This window comes from Rhinatrema bivittatum, chromosome 5 (assembly GCF_901001135.1).
Source record: "Rhinatrema bivittatum chromosome 5, aRhiBiv1.1, whole genome shotgun sequence".
Lineage (NCBI taxonomy): Eukaryota > Metazoa > Chordata > Amphibia > Gymnophiona > Rhinatrematidae > Rhinatrema > Rhinatrema bivittatum.
Window position 1 is genome coordinate 333,842,239 of NC_042619.1, and position 24,330 is coordinate 333,866,568.

General features: G+C 38.8%; 1 protein-coding gene across 1 annotated transcript in view; it reads left to right on the forward strand.

The window, feature by feature from the left end:
* LOC115092941 (prominin-2-like) overlaps positions 1 to 24,330 on the forward strand; it is a 192,004-nt gene that overhangs the window by 68,824 nt on the left and 98,850 nt on the right. Inside the window, exons 3-5 of the mRNA XM_029604436.1 lie at positions 12,386 to 12,588; positions 13,356 to 13,476; positions 17,610 to 17,673. Coding sequence (XP_029460296.1) covers positions 12,386 to 12,588; positions 13,356 to 13,476; positions 17,610 to 17,673 — 388 coding nt within the window. The remainder of the gene's footprint in view (positions 1 to 12,385; positions 12,589 to 13,355; positions 13,477 to 17,609; positions 17,674 to 24,330) is intronic.

The window sequence follows — 24,330 nt, forward strand, 5'->3', positions numbered from 1 at the left end:
GTGAGAAAGCAAATGTTGCTTACCTGATGTAACAGGTGTTCTCACAGGACAGCAGGATGTTAGTCCTCACGAAACCCGCCCGCCACCCCGCGGAGTTGGGTCTGTATACTTTTATTTTAGTTTCGCTTGCGCTTTTTAGCTATAAGACGAGACTGAGGGAGACACCTGTGGCTCACAGGGATAATTGCAGGCTGGGCATGCTCAGTGCACCCAGTGTGCCAGTGTCAGTCAAAGCTTGTTGAAACTTTGACAGAAAAGTTTTCCGTACAGGGCTCCATCCTCGATGTCACCCATTTGTGAGGACTAACATCCTGCTGTCCTGTGAGAACACCTGTTACATCAGGTAAGCAACATTTGCTATCCATCAATTATACAGTACAAAGTAATACAAAATGTCATAATTCCCATAGTCCCCAATTGTGCGGGGAGACCTTTCTCTAGAGACGACTTTAATCAAAGGAAATAGAACAAAAAACAGATAACACAGTTTATGAAAGCACTAGGGATGAAATGGTTACTATTTCTAAAGAACATAATTCACATATTTAGGTTACAGACTCTAGACTAGGGCTGGCTTCCGGTACAGTGGGTAATCTATCAGTAAGAAATTTACACAACTGATCAGGCTGGAAAAAAGTATATGTTAAATCCTTAAATTTGATGACACACTTGCATGGAAACTTGAGGAAGAATAGTGCTCCAAGCTGTAACACTCTAGATCTTAATTCAAGGAACTGCTTCCTCCTTTGTTGTGTTTCTTTGGCTAAGTCCAGAAATATTTGGACATTCATACCGAGAAACATTTGCTGCTAATTTCTGAAATACATGCTGAGGACCCAATCTCTATCGGAATCCAATAGAAAAGAGATTATAAGTGTAGATGGTTGGGCCACTTCTTCAGTAGATGTTTCCAGAATCTCAGATATATTCAGTGGTGATAACTGTTGCATTTCTCTACCTTCTATAGGAATCTTTTTCTTAGAAGGGAGATAATAGATCTTCAATAAAGGAGGCAATGTGGCTTGTGGTATTTTTAAAACTTCTACAGCAAACTTTAACCACATCTCATTTGGTGAAACCGTTAATTTCTTGGGGAAATTGATTACTCTTAAGTTTTTATTCCGCTGATTGTTTTCCAAATTTTCCAATTTTCTTAAGAAATATAAATTATCTTTCAAATTTTGACAATATTTTTTCATGTCTCCCGTCTGACTTCAATACATCCATTTCCTGTTTAGTTTCAGTTTGCTTCTCTTTTAATGTATTTACTTGTTTTTGTAACTGTCCCACTTTCTTTACTATTGGGCTAATCTGTACAGTCATATTTTTGTACAACACCTCAATAGCTAACCAAATTGCCTCCAATGTAAATGCTTCAGGTCTTACCAGAGGTGTTAATATAGGTTCAAATTCCTGCATATCTCCTTCCTCTTAATTCTCCTCCACTATGCCATGAAACCAGCTCCTCCAGAGACCGCAATTCTCCTTCATGTGGTTCTCCACCTTCGGACCCGAGGGCTCCTGGTTAGCATTTCTACTCGCCGCCGGGTTCTCAGGGGCAGTCCTTTCTTTCACATGGAGATACTCTACTCGGACAACGCTGTGGTCAGGACAGGAGACTTTATAGCATCTCTGGATCTTACGAAAGCCAATCTGCATATTCCCATTTGGGAAGAGTATCAAAAGTTTCTCAGGTTTGCTGTATTAAGAACATAAGAACATGCCATACTGGGTCAGACCAAGGGTCCATCAAGCCAAGCATCCTGTTTCCAACAGTGGCCAATCCAGGCTATAAGAACCAGGCAAGTACCCAAAAACTAAGTCTATTCCATGTTACCGTTGCTAGTAATAGCGCTGGTCATTATCCAAGTCAACTTAATTAATAGCAAGCAATAGACCTCTCCTCCAAGAACTCATCCAATCCTTTTTTAACACAGCTATACTAACTGCACTAACCACATCTTCTGGCAACAAATTCCAGAGTTTAATTGTGCGTTGAGTGAAAAAGAACGTTCTCTGATTAGTTTTAAATGTGCCATATGCTAACTTCATGGAGTGCCCCCTAGTCTTTCTATTATCCGAAAGAGTAAAAAACTGATTCACATCTACCCATCCTAGACCTCTCATGATTTTAAACACCTCTATCATATCCACCCCCCCTCAGCCATCTCTTCTCCAGGCTGAAAAGTCCTAACCTCTTTAGCCTTTCATCATAGGGGAGCTGTTCCATTCCCTTTATCATTTTGGTCGCCCTTCTCTGTACCTTCTCCATCGCAATTATATCTTTTTTGAGATGTGACGACCAGAATTATACACAGTATTCAAGGTGCGGTCTCACCATGGAGCAATACAGAGGCATTATGACATTTTTCGTTTTATTCACCATTCCCTTTCTAATAATTCCCAACATTCTGTTTGCTTTTTTGACTGCCGCAGCACACTGAACCGGCGATTTCAATGTGTTATCCACTATGACGCCTAGATCTCTTTCTTGGGTAGTAGCACCTAATATAGAACCTAACATTGTGTAACTATAGCATGGTTTATTTTACCCTATATGCATCACCTTGCACTTATCCACATTAAATTTCATCTGCCATTTTGATGCCCAATTTCCCAGCCTCACAAGGTCTTCCTGCAATTTATCACAATCTGCTTGTGATTTAACTACTCTGAACAATTTTGTATCATCTGCAAATTTGATTACCTCACTTGTCGTATTTCTTTCCAGATCATTTATAAATATATTGAAAAGTAAGGGTCCCAATACAGATCCCTGAGGCACTCCACTGCCCACACCCTTCCACTGAGAAAATTGTCCATTTAATCCTACTCTCTGTTTCCTGTTTTTTAGCAAGTTTGTAATCCACGAAAGGACATTGCCACCTATCCCATGACTTTTTATTTTTCCTAGAAGCCTCTCATGAGGAACTTTGTCAAATGCCTTCTGAAAATCCAAGTACACTACATCTACAGGTTCACCTTTATCCACATGTTTATTAACTCCTTCAAAAAAGTGAAGCAGATTTGTGAGGCAAGACTTGCCTTGGGTAAAGCCATGCTGACTTTGTTCCATTAAACCATGTCTTTCTATATGTTCTGTGATTCTGATGTTTAGAACACTTTCCACTATTTTTCCTGGCACTGAAGTCAGGCTAACCGGTCTGTAGTTTTCCGGATCACCCCTGGAGCCCTTTTTAAATATGGGGGTACAATGGATGATTTTAATGACAGTTTACAAATTTTTACTAATAGGTGTGAAATTTCATTTTTTAGTTCCTTCAGAACCATCCGGTCCAGGTGATTTACTACTCTTCAGTTTGTCAATCAGGTCTACCTGGTCCATATTCTAGGTTCACCGTGATTTGGTTCAGTCCATCTGAATCATTACCCATGAAAACCTTCTTCAGTATGGGTACCTCCCCAACATCCTCTTCAGTAAACACCGAAGAAAAGAAAGCATTTAATCTTTCCGCGATGGCCTTATCTGCTCTAAGTGCCCCTTTAACCCCTTGATCATCTAACGGTCCAACTGACTCCCTCACAGGCTTTCTGCTTCGGATATATTTTTAAAAGTTTTTACTGTGAGTTTTTGCCTCTGTGGCCAATTTCTTTTCAAATTCTCTCTTAGCCTGTCTTATCAATGTCTTACATTTAACTTGCCAATGTCTATGCATTATCCTATTTTCTTCTCTTGGATCCTTCTTCCAATTTTTGAATGAAGATCTTTTGGCTAAAATAGCTTCTTTCACCTCCCCTTTTAACCATGCCAGTAATTGTTTTGCCTTCTTTCAAGCTTTCTTAATGTGTGGAAAACATCTGGATTGTGCTTCTAGGATGATATTTTTTTAACAATGATCACGCTTCTTGCACACTTTTTACTATTGTGGAGACATTATCAGCTTCAGTCTCTACCTTTTGGCCTTGCCTCATTGTCTCGCACGTTTACCAAGATGATGGTAGTTGTTGCTGCAACTCTCCGCAGGGAAGGCATTCTGGTTCACCCATACCTGGAAGACTGGCTGATTCGGGCAAAGTCGAGGGACACCTGTCTTCAGTCGGTGCAGTGGGTGTTGCAGGTGTTGCAATCCCTGGGTGGGCTGTCAATATGGCAAAAAGTCACCTAGTTCTGTCTCAGTCTCTAGAGCTAGTTTTGAGACCAAAGAGGGGAAAGTGTTTCTTTTGTTGTAAAGAATAGTCTTGTGAACAAAAACACAATAGATGCCTCAGTCTTATTTCAGTATTTATTAGAACAGAGATGTGCTCAATAATTGCCCGACTCAGGCCGAGTTTCGCAGCTCGTTGGCCGCTGCCTCAGGGGCTACAATCAAACCAAACAAGAATAATATTGAAATCACATCAAAAATCAAGTAAAACCAACAATAAATAAATAACATATAAATAACATCATTAAGATTTTATAAATATTAAAAAGGTTTTTTCTAAAATTAATCAAAAAATCCTTTTAAACAATAATTAAGATCTCAGATATCAAAAATTTTTTTTATAATTTATAAAATATGACAACAAATATAATTTAAAACTACATTGTTAAAATACAATATTTACCTTGAACACTTCAAATTCTAGGTGGAACTTCACACAATAAGTTTTCATCAGACGTACAGCAAATGTATGATCAACTAAAAAATGAGTATTTGTAATGCAAAATATTAAAACACATTTAATCATTCATAATGTACATGTGGTGTATGGATTCTAAGAATTAAAAATCGAAAAACTTTGAAACAATAAACAAAATATCAAAAGAGATGTATTTATCCATTGAAATATATTTTGACAGCATCACTGTAGGATATTAATTAGATCAATAAACTTTTTTCATTAATAACTCATAATCAATTTTATATATGAATATATCAATCATAAAGGCAGCGATAGATATGTTAACTAAAAATGAATATATCTTGATAATCTATGATTGAAGTACAGTTGCTTTATTCGTAACATGCATAACTGTATCAGGCTTAGCACAAGGAAAATGTCGAGTGACAGGCAAATTAAACCAGCCACGCTTGAACCTAACCATATTTTATTACAGATTGCAACGATCCAATTGGTTTTTTTGAGCTTGGTTAAACATAAATTCATTCAGAAATATCGTCACATACTACACTAAGATTGGGATCAAAACGCACTAGATCCACTGTTAAAAATCAGTACTGCTATTGCTTATTCAAAACATACATTATTGTATCAAACTTAACACAAAAAATTGTCGGGTTGAAAGGCAAACAAAAACCAGCCGCACTTAGACCTAACCATAATTTATTACAGGTTGTAAAGAATCAGGCGGTTTTTAAGCTAGGCTAAACATACATTGATTCAAGATATCGCTGTTTAAAACACTCGCCATATACTGCACTAAGAATGACAAAAGGTGGGATCAGACCGCACTGAATGCACTGTTGAAAAATCAGTATTGCTATTAGAAAATCAAATCTTTGTATACCTGCATGAAGGCTTACCAAATCAAAATAATGCTGTCTTAAAAATAGCGAGTGAATAAAAAAAAATAGCGAGTGAATCAAAAAAATATAGCGAGTGAATCAAAAAAATTTTAAACACTTACTGTTTCGGGTGGTGTACCGCACTCAGTTTAACATTGAATCAGGATTCTGCGCGCTGAATCCACCATTTTAAATAGCGATTTTGGCGCCAAAAATCAGAAGAACGCTGTCAAGATATATCTATATTTAAATCTAATTAAAAAATCAAAAATCTAAAGAAAAGCTAAATCTGCTTCTTAAAAACAACCAAATATATACTGCTCCTTAAATAAAAACAAACAAAACCAAATTTTTTGTGTTACTAGATGTGTCAATCATTATTCTGGGCGTGTCAAAGTCATGTGAAAATTATACAAAGGCAAATCAAAACATAGGAGTCAATGCCTAACACAAATATGTTAAAAAGCTATTCGATATATCATTCAAAGAATGGAACTGCTAATATTTAGAAATAGATTTTGTAAAAACGGATTTTGAAAAAGATATTTTATATTCACTTCCATATAATCATAAAAATTATAAAAATCATGAAAGTATTCTTGAATTTAATAAAATTATAGAAAAGATATAGCAACCACCACATGCACATAAAAACTCAAAAATGTATTAAAAATTAAACATCACAAATAATCATAAAAATTAAGTCAAATCTGGAGGAAAAAATTAATAGATGATAAAAGACATGTAGATCATTAAAAAAACTGACAGATCAGTCTCCAAATTCAGCCCATTTGGAGACATTGTGTTAAATTCATATATGTATTTCTGTTCAATTTGTAATAATAACCTATCTAAATTTCCACCTCTCCAATTTAGGTTTGGTTGTCTGATAACACAGAAAGTGTATTGTTCAAATTTATGATTGTACTCAAGAGAATGATCGACCAAAGGTTTAGATATAATACTTCTCTTGATGCTGCTTTTATGTTCCAATATTCTCTTATTAAATTCCCTTATAGTTTTACCTATATAATATTTACCACAGGGGCATATAGCCGCATATACTACTCCTTTACTTTTACAATTAGTGAAGGAGTTAAGTCTAAATTCTCTATTGCGCCCTGGAATGTGCAAAACATCTGTCTTGATATTAACCCTACAGACTGAGCAGCTCCCACAGGGACGATGGCCAGGGGGGCTCTCAGATCAGAAATGATCTTCATGGGTAATGCTGAAGGGGCCAATAAATCCTTAAGATTTTTGTCTTTTTTATTGGCTATCATCAGTCTTTTATCTTTAAAAGCTGGTAATACTTGTATTATGGGCCAAAGTTTCCTAAGAACACAGGTAATATTATGCGACATATGACTAAAAGTTATTGGACATGTTAAAAAATTCTTTTGTTTTTCTTTTCTGTTTTTCTTCTTCAATAAATCAGACCTATCTTGTTTGAAAGCTTTATCTTGGCCATTCTGAACATGTTGCAGAGGGTATCCTTTATCTAAAAACCTTTGTTTCATTTGTTTTGCTCTCTCTTCATAAAGTTCATCAGTGGTACAGAGTCGTCTTAATCTTAAAAACTGAGAAAAGGGAAGGTTTTTAAGAAGGGACCTACTATGACTGCTTGTATAATGTAATAGCTTGTTCGTGTCCGTGGGCTTTCTATATATGTCAGTAATAAATTTACCATTAAACAATGTGATCTGAATGTCCAAAAAAGGAATTGAGGATTTGTCATAATTCATGGTGAATTTTAAATTACTGTCCAATGTATTCAACCAAGTGTAAAAGTTATTCAATGACTCTAGATCACCATTCCACAACAGAAAAACATCATCGATAAATCTTCTCCAGAGCAATATATTTTCTTTATATTCATGAGATGTTAAATGGATTCTTTCGAATTGTGCCACATATAAATTCGCAACCGATGGGGCCATTTTAGACCCCAACGCCACTCCTTTGATTTGTTGATAAATAATACCATTAAAACTAAAAAAAATTTTTGTAATGGCTATAGTCGCTAAACTTATCAAGAACTCATTCGGGAATCGTTTGTTTGTCGTCCGTTTTTGAAAAATACCCAACATAATCTCTATTGCAGCAGCTTGAGGTATATTAGTGTATAATGACTCTATGTCAAGTGTCACTAGAAATATATTTTCACTTAAATTATCTGAGATATTACTGGTTTGTAAAGTCAAAATAAAATCTGATGAATCACGGATGTAAGATGGTGCCTCCATTACTTGCGTTTTCAAAAAAGTATCTAGAAACGAAGAGATAGGTTCTAAGAGTGATCCTATTGCTGAAACTATGGGTCTACCTGGAGGATTTGTTAATGATTTATGCACTTTGGGTAATATATACAGAGTTGGTAAAATTGGATTATCTACTTTAAGAAAACCATATTCTTTGCTGGTAAGAAAACCCCTCTCATTCGCAATCTTCAATAGAGAATCTATCTCTCCTTTAATGGTAACAGTGGGATTCTTATCCAATTTGCAGTAAAATGATTGATCAGAGAGTTGCCTTTCTACCTCCTTAATGTAATCTACTGTGTCTAGGATTACTATGGAACCTCCTTTGTCTGCTGATTTGATAACAATTGAATTATCAGCTCTCAGATTATTCATAGCATCTCTTTCTTTTTTTGTAATATTAAAATACCTTTTATCATTTCCAGTTGTTTCAATATTATCGATTTCTTGCAAGACCATTGTTTCGAACGTCTGTATAATCGGATTAGTTGCACCTGGGGGTATCCAATTACTTGATTTTTTTACAATTGATGCATCATTATTAACTACTTCCTTGTTTTCAAAGAAGTCTATTATCTTAAGTTTGCGAATGAATTTGTAAAGTTCAACTCTGGTCCTAAAGGAATTATATGCAGGAGTGGGAATGAATGAGAGACCTTTATTAAGTATATTGACTTCATTCTCATCTAGTTCTCTAGATGATAAATTTATGATTTTATTTCTATTGTTGCAGTGGACAGAAAGCCATCTCCTATCAGCATCTCACGTGGCCAGAACATAAAAATGTGCTGGTGAATTTTCTCAGCCAGCATATTCTAGACCCCAGAGAGTGGGAATTGTCAAGGGATGTGATGTCCTTCATTCAAGAAGGGTTGAAGTGGACACAGGTGGATCTGATGGCTTCAAGGGCAAATGCCAAGGCTTGGCAATTCTTCAGCTGCCGACAGGAAATGGAGGCAGAAGGTTTTGATGCTCTTTCCCTTCCCTGGTCATAAGGGGCCCATCTCTGTGTTCCTCCCTTGGCTACTCATAGGTAGGATCCTCACGTGTATAGAGTCACATCACAGAAAGGAAATTTTGGTAGCTACAGTGTGGCTACAGAGACCATGCCATGCATAACTTGTAAATCTTTCAGTGAATGGTCCACTGTAAATCAGGCATCTACCCGGGTCACTGCGACAGGGTCCAATCTTCTTGTTTTTTGCAACTTTGCTTTTGAGTGGAGACGGTTGAGATTACGCAGCTATTCTGAGGAAGTCATTACCACTTTGTTGCAGGTAAGAAAGAATTCCATATCCTTTGCTTGAGTGAAGGTGTGGAGGGTTTTTGAGGCCTAGTGCCTTGAGGAAGGGGTAGCTCCTCTGCACACCTTGGTTCGCAAATACTTTCTTTTTTTGCACAAGGGTCTTCAGAAAGGACTAGCCCTGAATTCTCTTCAAGTGCATGTAGCAGTTTTATCTTCCTTCAGGGTGAGTCCAAAAGTTCTCTCTAGCATCGCATCTGGGCATTTATGCGTTTTCTCAAAGGGGTGAAGCATTTGCATTCTGCTGATTAGGCAAGCGCAGCCTCTCCATGGAACCTCAATTTGGTCTTGAGAGCACTGTGCAAACCACCATTTCAACCGTTGAGGAGACTTGAAGGACTTGACTTTGAAGGTGGTCTTTTTGGTGGCCATCTGTTCTGTGTGGCATATATCTGAGCTACAAGTATTATCCTGTAGAGACCCTTTCCTATAGTTTTCGGAAAATGGTGTTTCTTTATGTACGGTTCCATCTTTCTTGCCAAACATGGTTTTCACTTTTCATTTGATTCAGAAGGTTGAATTACCCTCCTTAGCAATGTGAAGTTGTCTTCCTCATATGTCTGTGAGCTGCAGTTATTGGATGTGAGAAGAATCCTTTTACACTATTTGAACGTCACCAATAATTTCAGAAAAACGGAACATCTATATGTGCTCTTTGCAGGTTGCAACAAATGGAAGAAGACTTCTAAGGTGCTATTTCTTTGAATAAAGGTGGCCATTGCTTTGTCTTACATATTGAAAGGCATCCCAGTTCTGTAGGGCCTCAGAGCTCATTCCACTTGGGCAAAGGTAGCATCTTGGGCTGACATCATCTTGTATCACCACAGGAGATTTTCAGAGCAGAGATGTGGTATCATTGCATACTTTTACCAAGCATTATTGGTTAGATATTAATGCACCGAACACAGCCGGTATTGATGAAAGTGTGTTACAAACCATTCTTTCAGGTTCCCTCCCAGTTTAGGGGAGCTTGGGTGAATCCCATGCTCTGGACTGATCTTGGGGATGATAAGGAAAGGAAAATTGTTTCTTACCTGCTAATTTTTATTCCTGGAGTCCCACAGATCAGTCCAGGGCCCCACCCAAGCTTTTATATTAATAAGTAAATAAACGTGACCACTTTATTCTGGTACGTACATAGATCAGAAGTAATTTTCTTCCATGGGTTGGAAGATTTTCAGTTTTTACACTTGTTCTATTCTACCTCTGGGGGGCTTCCTTTCCCCTGCTCATTTCAGATAGTTTTAGTAGTTATGGTTCTACTTGTTATCTTGGCTTGGGTACAGGTCATTCTGAGCGACTGCAAGTGGCACACTGGCTGATATACAGTAAAAGCTTTTCTTCTCTGTCTCCATCTGCTGGTAGGGGAGAATATCCCTGCATCTGGACTGAGCTATGGGACTCTAAGAACAAAAATTAGCAATTAATAATCAATTTCCATTGTCTCTCAGATCAGCCTAATATCACAGCCAGAGGCTCTCAAATTACCAGGAACCTCAGATCCTTTGAAAATTATAGCGTCCAACTCCGTAGACCAGCTGATTTAATATATCTGTTAGCATTATTGTGAAAATTCCTTTTTCTTTCCTTTGCATGTTGTATTGCAATTTTTTATCTTTTTTTTTTGCTATATATCTTTTTTACTAATAAATTTTATTGTTTATTTGCTCTGTGTTCTGTGCCTGATTAGTGAGTGGCTGGGCAATCCCACTATTTTTTGATTTGAGGTCTATGAGTATATTTTCTAGGAAGTGTGAGACCCCAGATTTGTGGAGTCATAGTGTCCCCAGAAATCCTCAGAGTAGCCCATGGGCATGGTACTTGACCAGAAGCAACTGGGAACCCAATTGGAGGATAGGAGGTTGCCAGGAGAGAAGCATATGCAGGTACAAGTGAAACCGATGCAGTGTTTGCTGGGACCCTCAAGTAGCCAAGGGTTAATACCTGGTGGGTGTTAGAGGCAGCACCAGGACTTACCAAATTAACTATTAATGAGACAGTGGACAAAAAGAAAACAGTAATCACTTATTCACAGTATGAAGTTGGAGGCAGAGAGGCTCAGACAAAATATGTAGAAATGCTTCTTTACTCAGGAGGTGGTAAATGCCTTCAGTAGTCTACCATTAGAGGTGAAAGCAAGTAAACCTATGACAGAATTTAAGCATTTACAAGCAGAGGTGAGGATGAGATACAGTAAAAGAAATGATGGGTCTGTGAATTGGTTAATCTATGTGAATTTATATGCTTTTCTATAATGGTAGAAATCTAAAATAGACACAAATCTGCACTGTTGAGAGTAGCAGTATGCGCACTTTCCAAAAAAAAAGGTGAAAAGGGTCAACCAATATAGAGCTATGATAGGATCTTGTAATATTTTCAATCATAATGAGGTGGGAATGACAGGTTGCCCAGCAAGGGTTGTGGGCTGATCTGGCAAAATCTCATTCAGGCAGTCAAGCTTGGACATCTAGGAGATATTCTTAGCTAGAGTATTGTGAGCAGGGGCAGGCAGACTGGATGGGCCAAATTGTCTTTATCTGTCAATGTTTTGGCACACACTGTAGAGGGTTATGCGGCCTGTGAGTTAGCATTCAAGGGGTTAATAGTTCCTCCTCTCAGAGGTCAGAGTGCAGTTGCTCTATATGTTCGAGCTAATGAGAGTATTGCAGACCTTGCTGAAAGTTGTGATACTATGAATAAACTTGACTGTTAGAAGTACTGGCTTTGAGTATGTTTCATCTGCTAGGCCAGGCAGTTCCCAAGTTAACAATTTGTGAAGAAAGGCCTAAATGTTGTCTCATGTGCTTCATCCTGTTTGGATAATTTTCTGTTTTTTCCAATAAAAGGTATCTCAAGTGTGACTCACAAGGATATGCGAGTAGTTTCTTTAATACAGTATTCTCAGTTTTAGATCTCTAAGCCCAGAAGGTTCCTTGGAGTCCCATTTGTCAGCTGATGTGAATCATTCATGTGAATTCACGAAGACTCTGGAGAAGGAGCTGTTCCTTTTCCTACCCTGGCATTTCAGTAAACATTTGTGTCCCTTTTATTGAGCCCTGCTTTCCAGAAAAGAGTTGTGTCCCTTTCCCATTCCAGGCTTGGGACAGCCTTGGAGTTCCAGTGAACCTCTTGTGCAGCCCATGTTTATGGAACTGTTCGTCCAGATGTATAATATTTCAGTGTCCATAAGTCTCTCTTCCTTATCAGGGTAGTTTTCTCCCCACTCCATCATTTAGTGGGGCTCCAAATTCTTCCCCATCAGAAGCATACAGTTCTTCATCATGTACTGTCCTATGCTGGAATAGCCCCATATCTCACTAAGAATTATTCTGTCTTCTCTTGCTCATCAGCTGGTGAAATATGAGGCTGGTTACATAGTCTGTGCTGTCATAGCTGCTCTCTTCCTCCTACTGATGCCACTCACTGGCCTCATTTTCTGCATATGTCGCTGCCGTGGAAAGTGCGGTGGGAGAGTCGATCATTCCCACAAATCTCTGATCTGTAAACGCAACAGCCTGATCCTGCTGTCGGGGCTAACTTCCCTCATCATCTTGTAAGTGTATAAGTATGTGTGTGTGCACGCATGTGTATGTAAAATGCTGATAAATTCCATGGGTGGGGAGGGTAGCCTGATTCTGCTATTCATATTTTGTTTTACCTTGAAAAGTCTGCATTTGGAAGCTTCCAAAAAGAATTCAAAGGAAGAGAGAGATATCATAATTGCACTCACTGGAGGAGTGGACAGTTTAGGAGGATGCTTGAAAAAAAACATTTTGGCAGAATGAATAATGCTTTGGTTGCAATTTATTTTAGGGGGAGCTAAGCAGGGGTAGGGAGGGAATTATTGTTCAGGACAGACAAGGAGAGCTAAGCAGAAGAAGGGAGGGAACTGCTCAGGACAGACAGGGAGAACCAACCCCAGCATCCAAGGGGGATGTTGCTCAGATATAGAAAGTATGTGTTCATATCTAGACTATCCAGAACATGTTTTCTGTTTTTGCCAAAAATTGTCAGTCAATATTCACAGTCTTTCAGGCAGATTTTCAAAGAAAGATTGAGTATCTATTGTAGTCAGCCATATTTTGGTTTCTTAAGATGAGTTTCAGCTGAATCTAATCAGCTAGATTAATAGAGGTATGATATGTTATGTATATATTTTATATGACTATGATTTTGACATTACTGTATTATTTTTAGAATATGATTATAGTATTTGAATCTATTAGGCAAATATTTTTATTGGGAAGGCAGGTAACAAAAATAAATAAATTCTGCATCTCCCTGCTGCAAAGAGTGACATTGTGTTCCCTTTATCCACAGGGCTGGGGTTGCTTGTACTTTTGCAGCCAATCAAAAGGTGACAGAGGAGATGGAGCCCAGTGTCCAAACTGTGAACTTGATGCTGAAGAACTTCAGGGCCCTCCTAGCCAATATTCCACACGTGAGTTGGTGTGGGAGAGAGTATGTCACAATTCAAAGCAGTGTTATGCCTATTCCATTGAAAGCTCCAGCCTACCTGTCCCACTTTCACACTCCCTTTCCAGGGGAAGCATAATATGGCCATATAGACTTGGTGGATTCAGTTGAAAAAGACTAGCTGCTTAGTAGTAATAACAGCCACCCACAGGAAAAATAAGGATCACAGTGGTGTAATTTCTTAATGTTATACCCAATATAACATGGCACCATAATACAAACCTATACACAGAAACTAGTTTTACACAATTGAGAACAAATATTTCAGGTGTATGTCCAAACCTCTATCAAACTCTGAGTTCTAATTTTTGTGGCCACTAAAATATCCCAGAATACAGGACACCATGTGGATAGAATGAAAGAAACTGGAAGGAAAGTATGGGAGGCAGGCATTTAATGTATTTATTGGTTCCTTGTGGTTCACTTCCAGTGGCAGATAGTTTGAGGTCATCTGTGTAATATGGTACTGAATGCCAAATTGATTAATAATTTCACCTAATGGACAAAGGATGATAAAATCAAACCCTGTGGGACTACCTATTTAAGTGTTGTGAATTTGAACATTTGCCCCCCCCCCCCCCCCAATACACACACACACACACAAACAGGACTGTTTGAGTTCTTTCTGCCACAAAATAATGAAATCAGTTTAATACTACTTAAACCTAAATTGAACAGGCAGTTTATTGAAATCATCTGGTCATCCATATTAAAGGCAGAGGAAAATCTAAAAGAATTAAAATATCTGAACCTCCTTTATCCAGTATGATGCACAGATCATCTATCAATGTCTCTGTGCTATATCTGGGCCTAAAGCTGGATTGAAAGTGACCCAAGTACAGTAGTTGCTCATACAAAGAAAATCTTGAAGTAGAAGAGTAACTGCTTTTACATAATTTTCCCTAAAAGAGGGAGATTAGAAACTGGATGGAAATTCTCTGGTTTATTAAAGTCTAGATTAGCTTCACTCAGAACAGGGTGAATTATGACATATTTTAATATTGAAGGTATAAAATCCCTCTTCTAATGATGCATTTATTATAGGATCCTGGGGGGGGGTTAGGAATTTAAGAGTGGGCAGATATGAAGGAGACCTTTAAAGACAGCAAAGATGAAAGGAAGAGGAACTTGAGAGGGGAGATAGAGATGAACATTAAGAGGTAGATATTCAAACACAATCCAGATAGCAAAGTTAGCCAAATAAACTTATCTAGCTAACTTTGGAGGTATATTCAATAGTATAGTCGCACTATTGAATATAGCCGGTTATCTTAAAGTTAGTAGGCCAAGTATAGCTGGCTAACTGTAGGTCAGCTCTTTAACCCAACCAGATTTAGCCAGCTAAGTCATCCAGCTAACTCTGAATATCAGAGTTAGCCACTTAATGACCAACTAACTCAACTCCTCCCAGTTACACTCCTGGAAACTTATCCTAACTCCTAACTTATCCTACACTCCTAACTTATCCTGCTAAATTCTACCTTCCTAACTTATTAACTTGCTAGAATTTAGCTGAATATGTGCCCAAATAGTCATTTAACCAGCTAGCTTCTGAGTTAGCTGGCTAAATGCTTTTTAATATAGACTTATAAGTTCTTTTTTTTAGGGGGGGCGATGAGGAGGAGAAGAAACTGGGAGAAGCTAAAGAAAAATTGGAGGTGGGAGGTGGAGAGGAACTTAGAAGAATTAGAGGGGAAGAAACTTGCTAGACTGAGCATCTAGATTTCTAAATGGCAAATTACATTTAATGAGGTCAAAGAATCCTAACTATATGAACAGAATGTTGGGTTCCATATTATGGGTCATCACCCAGGAAAAGGATTTTGGAGTCATTGTGGACAATACATTTAAACTTTTGGCGCTGTATGCAGTGGTTGTCAAAAACCAAATAGTATGTTAAGAATAATTCCAAGGGGAATGGAGAACAAAACTGAGAATATCATAATGTCTCTATATAGATCTATAATGTGTCAGCACCTTTGGTGCTGTGTGCAATTCTGGTTAGGGATATGCTTCATTTACTGTGAATTAATTTTTTTAGTGTGTGCTAATTTTTTAGCACACATTAAAATGATTCATGTGCATTAAATCAAATTAGTGTGCATTAAATCAATTTAGTGTACATTAAATCCTGTTAAGGTGCACTAACGTAAATGTAGTGCATGCAAAACCAAACAACTTAAATCAAAACACAGAAAGCAGAATTCGAAAAAGCATGGAGAAAGGCAGCAAAAATGATAAAGGAGATGAAACTGCTCCCTTATGAAGGCTAAACAGATTAGGACTCTTCAGCTTAGAAAAGAGACCACTGAGAGAGAATACGATAGAGGTTTATAAAATCATGAGTGGGGTGGTACAGGTACATAGGGAACGGATATTTACCCTAGGACTATGGAACACGCCATGAAACTAACTGGATTAAAACAAATTGGGGAGTGTTTTTTCATTTATCACACATTTACACAGTGGAATTTGTTGCTGGAGGATGTGGACAAAGCATCCAACATAGTAGGGTTTAAAAGAGATTTGGTCAAGCTGCTGGAAGAAATGTCCATAAACAATTATCAGTGAGGTACACTTGGGGAAAATTACCACTTATCACTAGGAGGAAGCAACAAGGGGTGCATATATTCTTTGGGATCTGTCAGGTTCTTCCTGGTGATCCATATTGACCACTGTCAGAGAAAGGATATTGGACTTCATGGACCTCTGGTCTGACCCAGCAGACTATGTCTCAAAGGATAGTCTGAAAATGTTCCCCATAAAGTGCAATGTTAGGTCAGATCAATGGTCCATCGAGCCCTCATCCTGTCTTCATTTGGAAGTAACCACAGATCCTAATAGGGAGATACATTCCCTGTTACTCACTCCCAGACGTAAGAGGTTGCAATCCTTTCTGTCTGGTTAATAATTGTTAATCATTCTGTTCTCCAGTAACTTCTCCAAACCTTTTTTAAATCCAGCTATACTATTAAACATAACATCCTCCAGCAAAAATTCCATAGCTTCATTATGCATTAACTGAAAAAAATATTTAGAACCCTCCCATTCCAAATCCGCCTGCCAAAATGTTAATCCTATGGCCCCTAGGGCAGGACTGATGCCCAGTTACTCCTGACCCAGCAGCATCAAAATTCAAAATGGTGCCAGCTGACCCAAGGTATGTGGGCGGGATGGGGAGAGGGAAAACCTGAGGGTGTCCCAGAGCCTTGGTGTGGCATATTTGCTCTTAAGATGTAGTTAACTTTCCAAGGCTTAATATGATCTATATTAAGCCACTTTAATACTGAGCTGCTTTGCATGTATTTGCGTGTGACCCAGATCAGTATTTACTATGTTAGCCCCCAAATTTTTGTGTCATTGATAATATTTAAGCTGACATTGCTAATAATACATGTTAAGGTGGTTTAGTAACTAAACCCCATAGTTAGGCATTTAAGTCTCATCTTTTAGGGCTTAGAGTGCACATTCTGCACCATTCTGGTAGCTCTGGTCTCTTTTGGAGATGCATTTTCCAGAAGTATCAAGGTTAGTTTATAGGTATTTTGAGAAGTCTGGAAGCACGCAGGAAAAAACATGCCAGGAATAATGTAACAAGATAACTATTTATTTGCCCATTTATGTGTCTTAGATTGTTTTCCTTTAGTACTTTTTCATGTTAATAGCTCAATTATAATCTTAGTCTGTTTTAACATATACAGTATGTATGCATATCCTATAAATATCAATTTGTATTTTCTACATGACATAGTAAGAAGCAATTTGTGTATGGCAGGAAAGAAATGTATTAGCAGAGCTGTATGTGGGTGTGAGTACTAGTATAGCAAAGAACACATTATAGGGCAAGATGAAGGTGTATTGACAGAACTGTGTGAGTCTAGATACTGGAGTAATAAGAGTGCTGCAGTCAGGATTGAGGTTCATTGCAAGAACAGTAGATGGGAGGTCTCTGTGATGGAATAGTAGGAGATGGCACAGGGCAGGACTGAGATGCATTGATAGAGCAATATTTTTGGGGAAGAAGAGGAGATAATTTCTTAGCAGTGGAATAACTAGGGGGTGTTAATATGTATTCTTTTTATTGTTTTTCTTTTTCAGTCTGTAGAGATAATTGTGAATGATTTTTCCGTCCCCAAAGACAAAGTCATGGCAGATCTTGACGGTAAGAACAGTAATGTCTACAGTACCTGAATGTAATCCACTTTGAAGTGCCTGAAAAGTGGAATATAAATAAAATAAATATGATTCTACAATAATTGCTATTATTCCTTAATATTCCCAGTTGGAAGAACAACACTGAACTCCCAAGATGACATTAGGAAAGAGTACTTCCTCCTATCCACTAGCCATGGGCTGACTTTAGGGGTTGTTGGAGAGTAAAGGGTGAGAATTGGGAAGGTCAGGGGATTATTTTTTAGTTCAGGGGAGGGAAGGGTAGGTAATTGGCAGAGTGGCACTTGATCTTTTTCATTGGAAGAAGGAAAGAGGGTGTGCCCTCGATTGGCCATAGGGGGTGGGTACTTCAGCTTTTAATTCAGCAGCAGGAAGGAGCAGGGAGGGATGGATCATGAGGTTTTTTTTGTTTTTTTTTACAGTACTTAGCCAGTTTGTGATGATTTTCAATAATAACCAGTTTAGGGGGTCATTCATTAAATTGCGTTAGGGCCTAATGCCTGTGATAATGTCATAAACTATGCGATAAATAATGCATTGTGAGATGCGTATGCTAATTCTAAAAATGTCAAAAGGGAGGAGTTTGGGAAAGTAAGGGGTATTTAATTTTGTATGTGTTAGTGTAATGCACCTTTTTCCTGGTGTTATGCGAGAACCAGGATTTGTGCTAAATACTGCAAATCGTGTGTGTGTGTGTGAGAGAGAGAGAGCACACTTACCTCTAGGAATGCACCCCTATTAGTCAACTTTTTATAACACTGTAGGAGGGTGAGGTTTTGGTGGTGGTCTACGGTTGGGGGCCAGTTTTATATGCACAGTCAGAGGTACGAACAGTACAGTACAAATCAGTGAAGTTTTGATATTTAATTTTTATTTATTTTATTTTTAAATGTTTGTATAGCGCTTTTCCAAATAGAAATTTAGTCAAAACGGTTTACAGATTTAAAACATACATAATCTAAATAAAAACAATTTAAAAAAATCTATACAAAAAATCTAAAAACAAATTCGATAAACAGATTCGGTACAAACAAACAGAGAACACCTCTCAGGAATTGGGAGGGGACCCTAACTTGCTAGTCTGTTAGCAAGGAAGGGGGAGGGGGGAGAGGGAAGGGAAGGAAGTGTGGTATAAACTGATGGTATACACTGGTATAGAATAATGAAACTAGGATTGAAAAGTAAATATTAAATGATCAATTTGAAGAGGAAATATTGATTGAAAGCTTTGTGAAACAAGTTTCTTAAATTGTTGTACAGATGAGGTAAGTCACAGGTAATCTGGTAGGGAGTTCCATAAGTAGGGTCCGGCCACAGAAAAAGCTCTTTTACGAGTAAATTCAAACCTTGCTAATTTAACAGTAGGTACGTCTAACAAATTTTTTGAAAGGGATTGCAGTTGCCGAGCTGGTTTGTAAATATGTAGTGTCGTGCAGAGCCAAGTTGAGGAAATATTATAAACTAGCGGTACCCAGCCACGCGTTGCAGTGGCAGAGTCAGGTTCTTTACCCTCCCTTCCCCTTGCTCATTTACCTCAGTCACTCATCCTCCTCCCCCTTGGTCACTCACCCCCCCCCCCCTTCCCTCCCCTGTCCCCACTCCAACTCTCTCCCCTCACACTCACCTCTCCCCTCATTCTCCCTCCCCTGACACTCACCTCCCCCCTCATTCTCCCTCCCCTCACTGTCACCTCCCCCCGCCTACTGCCTACCCTTCAGATCAGAAAACCTTTGTCTTTCTATTTCTGTGGGAACCCCCCCACCCCCCAAAAAAAACCCCCCAATCCCAACCCTTTAAATCAAATAATAAACCCCCCATTCTCCTGCCCCCTCCCAAGACCTGGGAAATTAAAATTGTTGGTGCTACATGTGGTCAGTCCCTGGGCGTCTGTGCGCATTATGTAGCCAAATAGGGGAGTGCCTAACCAAATTTGCACTTCCACATTTGTTTTGTGGTCTGGGGAGGGCTATTTTGGTGCGTTCCCGAGATCGTGCAAGTTTAGTGTATGTATTTGTGTGTGAACCTCCCCCTTCCCCCAAAAAACAACCCTATGAGAAAAGTTCTCTTAAACTAACCACCCCACACTCTCCTGCCCCCCTGCCCCCCCCCCCCCCGAGTTGCTGAATGAATGAAACCTGCCCCCTCTCGTGACCCCTCCCCAAGATGTTCGCAATAAATTCATTACCACCCCCCACCCTCCAGACCCCCCGAGACCTGATAAAAATGTCAGTCGGTGGAGCGGGCGTTCAGGAGCGGTCCGGGAGCGATGTATTGGCGTTGGTCCGTCGGCTGCGAGCACTGAAACAGGTTCCGATGCCCTTTGCCCTTATTATGTCAGTGGGGTGAAGCAATGGCAGCGGTAGGTCCTCTGACATAGTAAGGGCAAAGGTCCGCCGCCTGCCAGTCCTGAAAATGGCACCGAGGGGCCCTCGCCCTTACTATGTAACATGGGCTACTGCCGCCATTGTTGTCCCCGAGTGGCATAGTAAGGGAAAGGGCCGTCGGCGCCATGTTGATTGCTGGCAGCCGATGGCCGTAGTGCAGGAGATGTGTCCCGGACCGGTCCTGGCCCCCCGCTGGAGCCTCCCTGACTTCTGTTGGGTTTTGTGTGTGTTATGAGGGCCTGAGAAGTAAATACATTTGGCATGTGTGTGGGGGGTGTGAGGAGGGTGGTGGGTGTATTTTATCTGTAAAGGAAATAGTTATCTTCCGGCAAAAAAAGTGCGCGAATGTGTTAAAATGGAAGTGAAACGTGGACCTTGTCTGGCAAAATGATTAGTGTAGCGTGTGTTAGTGTAAGGTGTAACAGATGGCGCTTACGTCCAGCAGATGTCGCTGTTTTCTGGAAAACATTTTTAAACCTATTTTACCTGTCACAGGTGTGACATATCTGTAATGTAAGTACAGAAGAACCTTCCTGTATGCGAAATGAAGGTTGTGTCCAAATTTGAAAGCAATCTGTTCAGTGGTTTCTGAGATTAGCGATTTTGTCCAAACTATTTAACATTTTTATTTATATAGATAAGAGTGTGAATGATTGTCAAAACTTTAAACATAATTCTAAATTTGATAGGAAGCCAGTGAAGGGAGCAAAGGATTGGTGAGATATGATTTCTGCGTGTTGAACCAACCAATATTCTAGCTGCTGTATTTTGCACTAATTGTAATGGATGTATTGAAGAATCAGGCAAGCCAATGTAAAGGGTGTTGCAATAATCTAAACCAGAAAATATTAATGACTGCAGGACTGTACGGAAATCTTGTAGAAATAGCAAAGGGTGTAAGCGTTTCAATAAATGGTTTGAAAAAAGATTTTTTGATGACCATTGAAATGTGTTTTGTCATGGATAAATCTGAGTTTATAATCACACCTAAACTAGTGACATTATTTCGAATTGGAATGGAAGTACCATTAAACAGTAGATGGGAAGGAGGACCAATTGTGGAACAGGATATGGATGATAAATAGAGAAATTCCGTTTTTGATGGATTCAATTTTAATCTATTATGAGAAAGTGAACTAACTGTAGATAGATATAATACTATAGTTGACAAAGTGTCCGACCATGAATTATTGTAAGGGACGATGAATTGAATATCATCTGCATAAATGCAGAACTGTATATTTAGGGTTGCAAGAATGTGACACAAAGGTAAAAGATAAATGTTTAAAAGAATCGGGGATAGTGAAGACCCCTGAGGAACACCTGTTGAAACAGAATACTGATCTGATGATTGGTTATGTAAGAAGATTTGTTGAGAGCGATTAGCTAAGTAAGATTGGAACCATTTTAGAACTGTTGCTGAAATGCCTAGAGATTGCAAACCTGATATGAGAATTTGGTGATGCAGCGTATCGAAAGCCACTGAAATGTCTAAACAAACTAGTATGAAATTGGTGTTGGCGTCGAAACCTCAATGTAGAGTGTCCAAACAAGAAAGGAAAAATAAAAAGTCATGGGATAGGTGGCGATGTCCTCTCGTGGATTACAAACTGGCTAAAAGACAGGAAACAGAGAGTAGGATTAAATGGACAATTTTCTCAGTGGAAGGGAGTGGGCAGTGGAGTTCCTCAGGGATCTGTATTAGGACCCTTACTTTTCAATATATTTATAAATGATCTGGAAAGAAATATGACAAGTGAGGTAATCAAATTTGCAGATGATACAAAATTGTTCAGAGTAGTTAAATCACAAGCAGATTGTGATAAATTGCAGGAAGACCTTGTGAGGCTGGAAAATTGGGCATCAAAATGGCAGATGAAATTTAATGTAGACAAGTGCAAGGTGATGCATATAGGGAAAAATAACCCATGCTATAGTTACACAATGTTAGGTTCCATATTAGGTGCTACTACCCAAGAAAGAGATCTAGGCGTCATAGTGGATAACACATTGAAACCGTCAGTTCAGTGTGCTGCGGCAGTCAAAAAAGCAAACAGAATGTTGGGAATTATTAGAAAGGGAATGGTGAATAAAACAGAAAATGTCATAATGCCTCTGTATCGCTCCATGGTGAGACCGCACCTTGAATACTGTGTACAATTCTGGTCGCCGCATCTCAAAAAAGATATAATTGCGATGGGGAAGGTACAGAGAAGGGCTACCAAAATGATAAGGGGAATGGAACAGCTCCCCTATGAGGAAATAAAGAGGTTAGGACTTTTCAGCTTGGAGAAGAGATGGCTGAGGGGGGATATGATAGAGGTGTTTAAAAACATGAGAGGTCTAGAACGGGTAGATGTGAATCGGTTTTTTACTCTTTCGGATAATAGAAAGACTAGGGGGCACTCCATGAAGTTAGCATGGGGCACATTTAAAACTAATCGGAGAAAGTTATTTTTCACTCAATGCACAAACTCTGGAATTTGTTGCCAGAAGATGTGGTTAGTGCAGTTAGTATAACTGTGTTTAAAAAAGGATTGGATAAGTTCTTGGAGGAGAAGTCCATTACCTGCTATTAAGTTGACTTAGATAATAACCACCGCTATTACTAGCAACATGGAATAGACTTAGTTTTTGGGTTATTGCCAGGTTCTTATGGCCTGGATTGGCCACTGTTGGAAACAGGATGCTGGGCTTGATGGACCCTTGATCTGACCCAGATTGGCATGTTCTTATTTTATTATTTATTTATTTTTAAGTTTTTCTATACCGGCATTCGCGATAAATATCGCATCATGCCGGTTTACATTTAACAAGTGGATAGGGAACAAAAAGGTAAAAAATAACATTGATCCTAATAATAGTAATAAATAATGATAATAGTAATGATAAAACATTAACACATTAAACAAGAGAAAGGCTAAGGAATGCAGTTACAATAAAACAAGGGAGTAATACAACTTGGAGCATAGAAAAAGAAGCAGGGGATTAAATAGAGAGAGTATATATGTCAGACAATGTGCTTGAAGCATTAATGAATTGCCCTTATGAGGTAGGGATGTTAATTACCATGATTAAGGCAAAGTCTGAGCGACTATTTAATAATGGAATAGGTTCAGTTTAGTTCGGGAAAGGCTTTCATGAGTAGCCACGTTTTGAGTCTTTTCCTAAATGTGGGAAGGCAGGGTTCCTGTCGCAAATCTGGTGGGATGGAATTCCACAGTGTTGGTCCTGCAGTGGAGAAAGCTCTGTCTCTGGTGGTTATGTGCCTCATGGATTTGGAGTGTGGTACTTGTAGGGTTTCTCTATAGGATTCTCTGATTGGTCTGTTGGACGTAAATTTTTTGAGAGGAATTTGAAGGTTGAGCTGAGAGTGTTGATGTATAGCTTTGAAGATAGTGGTTATGGATTTATATATGATTCTGTAGTGAATTGGCAGCCAGTGCAGGTCTTTGAGGATTGGTGATATGTGGTCTCTTCTCCGAGTGTTAGTTAATATTCTCGCAGCCGTGTTTTGAACCATCTGAAGAGGTTTAGTGTGAGATGAAGGAAGACCTAATAGCAGGGAGTTGCAGTAATCTAGTTTAGCAAATATTATTGATTGCAGAATAGTTCTGTAGTCTTGAAAGTGGAAGAGTGGTCTTATTCTTTTTAAGACTTGGAGTTTATAGAAGCAGTCCTTAGTAGTTTGATTTATGAATGCTTTTAGGTTTAATCTTTATGTTCTTATGTTCTTAAAGAAGTAGGGTTTCAGTGGAGTGACCCTTTACGAAAGCCATGTTGACCTGGGTGGAGTATATCATGGTCCGCTAAGAAATCTGAAAGTTGGTGTAGGACTACCAATTCTATAAGTTTTACTAAAGAAGGAAGAAGAGCAATCGGTCTGAGGTTAGTAACATCTAGGGGGTTTTTGGATTTATTTTTAGGGATAGGTAAGATGGCAGTTTGTTTCAAGCTGTGATTTGGAGTAAGGAAATGCATGCAAAGATGAGATTTGTACAATGTACTCTTGACCTAGCTTGATAGCAGCTAGGTAGAGAGTACATCAAACTAGGTCGAGAGTACAATGTACAAATCTCATCTTTGCGTACCTTTCCTCACTCCAAATCACATCAAATCTTCACTGATGTGTACTGTGCTGTTCGTACCTCTGACTGTGCATATAAAACTGGCTCCCAAATCTTAGACCACCACCAAAATCTCACCTCGAGTTACTAGTTTACACTCCTACAGTGGTATAAATAGTTTATTTATATGAGAGC